General features: G+C 34.7%; 1 protein-coding gene across 1 annotated transcript; it reads right to left on the reverse strand.

Moving 5' to 3' along the window:
• Positions 1 to 505: 505 nt before the first annotated feature.
• LOC132696630 (endocuticle structural glycoprotein SgAbd-8-like) lies at positions 506 to 2,666 on the reverse strand. The gene is made up of 3 exons (XM_060661571.1): positions 2,478 to 2,666; positions 1,415 to 1,696; positions 506 to 1,359 (listed from the first exon to the last, which is right to left on the reverse strand). Exons 1-3 carry the CDS (start codon positions 2,609 to 2,611, stop codon positions 1,107 to 1,109), a joined length of 669 nt encoding a protein of 222 aa, XP_060517554.1. The 5' UTR covers positions 2,612 to 2,666; the 3' UTR covers positions 506 to 1,106.
• Between the last annotated feature and the right edge of the window lie 1,490 nt (positions 2,667 to 4,156).

The following is a 4,156-nucleotide window of genomic DNA, read 5'->3' on the forward strand; positions in this document are numbered from 1 at the left end:
TCGAATCGATGACGTTCGATGAGATGATTGGGAAGTTTGATAACATTTTTCAATTATTCACTTTCGATGTAACTCGATCAAGTGATATGATAACAGCGTCATTTTTTACGTGTAATGCAATAAAGTACCAAAGTAGGAAAAAAAATAAAATTAGCATAGTATTTATGTAATATATAATATTTGAGAACAGAATTCAGTGTTCAATCGCCAAAAGTTTTCTTACTTTTTGTGATCGTTAATCGAAAAGCAATTGCGATTAATACAAAGTATAGGTAATTTTTTTTTACATAGCGTTTATGTTTTCATGATTCCCGTGGAAAGCTAAACGTAAATATACTTAAAGGTTCACAATTTCCATAGGCAAAGTTATGCATGACGTCATAATTAAGTAAATATGTAAATTTTACAAATTCAATCGGTCGAAAGTGTGACATCCCGTAAGGTAGAATCTAAAATATCATGAGAAAGGATATGTTTGTTGGTCATTAAATGCAAGCTATAGAGGTGGCTTTGAAGTCCTTCGGGGTACTTTATTTTACAAAACATGTTTTTTCTTTAAAAAATACAAAATATATAGCATGTGTTAATTGTGAGACATCCAGCATATATTAATATTTATAAACAAATATGAGTAAGTATACCGCAACTGCATCTTAAGTATAAATTAAAATTGTACATCAACCGAGACGCATTTTTTTTCTCCAACCGTATAAGGGTTTGAGATATAACTCTACATAGTTCAGCCTTGTGATTCGGTTAAACAGGGTGTTGCAAAAATACACAAAAAAAGTTTATCTAAACATAATTTTCAATATTAAAAAAAAGGTTTTGCGCATTCAAGCTAATGGGGCCTATTTTCAACATTGCGTTAATTCTGTAAAACGAAGTTTGTTGTGATTACAGGGTTCAAAGAATAAATGTTCATAAAAATTGTTAAAAAAAAAGTCAGACGTTGCCAACTTTCAACAAAACCGTACCAAAAATGTGTGATATATCGAAACCCTTTTTTTGTATCGCGATTCTCCTGTCCGTCGTTGGCGCATGTTTTTGAAACACCCTGTATATATAAAATGGTAACGAGTCGGCGTTAATATTGATAGCGAATATTAACTCCCAAACAAGGAGTCTAAAAACGGGTCCCTTGCATTTTCTTCGCCTCCGTCGTATTTATTTTTCGACGTTTCAGTCGTGCTTTTCTCTTTCGTCTCCCGTTTTTCTTCTTCGGTGTCTTTATAGGAATACGACCCATCGTTGTCATAGTAATCAATTTTACTATTGGTCTCTTCTTTATCTTCCTTTGGCTCATACGCGTTTGGTCTAACGGTGGGTCTTCTTCCTTTATCGGACGGTAATTTTGCACTACAAAGAATTTTACTATATAAATATTAATTACAATTTCATTTCGATTATGTACCCAAATCCACTTCCCGTCAGTGACGTCACGTCATCGTTTGCGAATGGCGGTATCGGATCTGGATAAGGTTGGGGAAACCTTTCGGGGTACGGATATCGGATGCCACCCAAAATCCTACTACGCGGTCTGTAGCCATTTTCGTCTGCCTCGTATACGGTTTCGTAGACTCTGCCGTCGGGCCCCGTATAATAAAATTTTCCCCTGACTCTCATGATGGTTTCAATACCCCTTTTCACCGTGCGACCCGATTCCTCCCTGTAGGAACGGTCCTCGGTTAAATATCTATAAAAAAAAAGGTTGCCATAGACTATTTCAGAAAAGCGTTGAGTTATATGTAAAAAATTCTGTTTTTTTTTAGATTTTTGAATGGAATAGATCTAAAAATATTAATTATGATAATTCTTTCGGTGAGTGCACATTTCAAACTGTTTTTAATTTTATAAAAATATCCAAAATGACTTTAACCTCCCCTATAACAATAATATTTTCAAAGTTGCTATCACTCGTATTGTTTTAGTTTTACCTGTTGGAAAATTACAGCAAAATAACATTGAAAATGTATTTTGGGGTTATGTTGATTCGCTTCCTGCAGCGTCCGTTAAATTAAAGAAAGTCCATTCAACATGCGCCTGCGCTAGATTTAAAAGCTCGTTTTTATTATTTTTCCAAAATATGCCTAGATCTTGTTACATGTTCTGGGAAAACGAGTTGGTGGAAATAGATGTTGGAAATGTCACAAAGTGCAAGTTAGTGGGCAAAATATATAATATATAGTTACTAAGGAATTTGAAAGAGATTATAAAAATTTCAAAAATTAATACCATTAATTAATTTGGGACATGGCCCTTTCAGAAAATTGCCAATTGAACTACCTCCTGGTTTGCAATTAAAGAGAAAGAAAAAAATTTTACGACGATAAAATTTTTGGTACGTCTTTTATGAAACATTTGTTGGATTATATGTAATTACTTTAGTTACAATAGTTATACTTAAATTCTATAATTTTCGCAATCAGCATTAAACGGACACAAAATTTAATAATTAAAAACAACATATGACCTACCTAAAATTATAATCATTCGGTAAAAAATTATTCGAAAACAACAAAATCCTATCGCGGCCTCTCGTTCTCGCCAAACAACCACCAACACACGCGATCAAAACGCACAACAGGAGCGCTACGCGGCTGCCGTCCATTTTGCACCACTTTGCACCCGAAACCTCCAAGCTTGCCCAAGAAATGAAGAGACGGTTTCGAACAAAAGCAACTTTTATTATTTATCCGATACGTCATGTCCGGTGTTAATTATTTTACGTAATAACAGATAATTATAAAAAACGGATTTAAAATCAACATCATGCGACCTTATGTTTGTCCATTGTTTTTTACATGCGGCAGCCTTATCGGAGTCCCATCTCAACGCAAGGCGCTTTTAATACGGATAGCCGAAAACATGGTAGCGCCTGCATAATTAATTGGCTAAACTTCCCATTTTTGAGGATTTTGGTGTTTTTTTTATTGAGATATTAACATGTCTTAGTTGGACAAAGGTTAAGAGCGAAACCTTGGGCGCTGACCAGTATCATTTTCTCAAAATCATTCGGGTAGTAGTCTACTAGTACACGGTTTTAACAAAATCATAATTTTAGCGTCCTACACAAAATTGTCAAAGTTATGAAATATAAAAACGCCTTCTATTCATATATGATATTCCCGTACTACGATGGTAAGGTTTCCCAGCAGCCCATAGAGCTATTAGATAAAATACTGGCCCTAATATGGTAAAAATTGATGCGCTCCATGCGGCCTTAATATTTTCGTAGAGTAGACCATTTTCTTTCTAAGGAGCAATTACACTCAGAACATTTGCCAAGATCTAGGCAAATTGTGATCCAAAGAAAACGAGATTTTAGATCTCGCGCATGCGCATGTTCCTTCTCAAAGTTGTGTTTACTTCCTAAGTTCCTGTATTCTCCCCATAGGCCTTTATATCTCCAGTAGCTATTCAGCAGTTTTCTAACAAAATCGAATTATTTTGACACATCTGTAAGTGTAAGGCAGCCATGCAATGCCAATGAATGAATGACGGTAAAAGTCAAGAATAACGATATTTAAAAAGTGAATAGATCGGAATTTAAACGGATGAAGATATTATTCTAATGAAAATCTAAATACACTTTTGAATAACTGTCAATATGACATGTCAAGGAGCAACATTTTAAATTCGCCTGCACCTTGTCATTTCAAATCTCACTTTCAACCAGTAAGACCTTGCGACGTTCAACACTCAACATGGCCGCTTATAGCTAGTCAATTCTAAAGTTTTTATTTTGCTTATCGCATTTTTATTAAAATCAGGCAAAACGAAGTTCCAGGTTCAAAAAGAACATGGCGCAAAGTGCAAATTAATGTGTCAAATGTAGCGGCAGTCGTGTACGAAAAACTACTAAAATAGTATTTAGGGTTCGTCGGCCATTTGAATGGTGCTTAATTCATTAATAATCTGACAAGTGTTAATTTGTCTAAGGCATCCTCAAAGGCCGAGGAACGATTATAAATACTTCAACTTTACGGTATTTGCGACCCTTATGTTATGTCATTGCTACACGGTCATTTAAAATAGTGTGCTAAAGAAACCGTACCATTTTTCGGTTAAAAAGTGATAAACGGTCCAATATACAGACGGAGTTTCATTTTAAAAAATACAGCATTGATATTTTTAGCGCTTTAGATGGGAAAGA

Source organism: Cylas formicarius, unplaced genomic scaffold (genome assembly GCF_029955315.1).
Source record: "Cylas formicarius isolate icCylForm1 unplaced genomic scaffold, icCylForm1.1 PGA_scaffold_1__22_contigs__length_36826433, whole genome shotgun sequence".
Classification (NCBI taxonomy): Eukaryota; Metazoa; Arthropoda; class Insecta; order Coleoptera; family Brentidae; genus Cylas; species Cylas formicarius.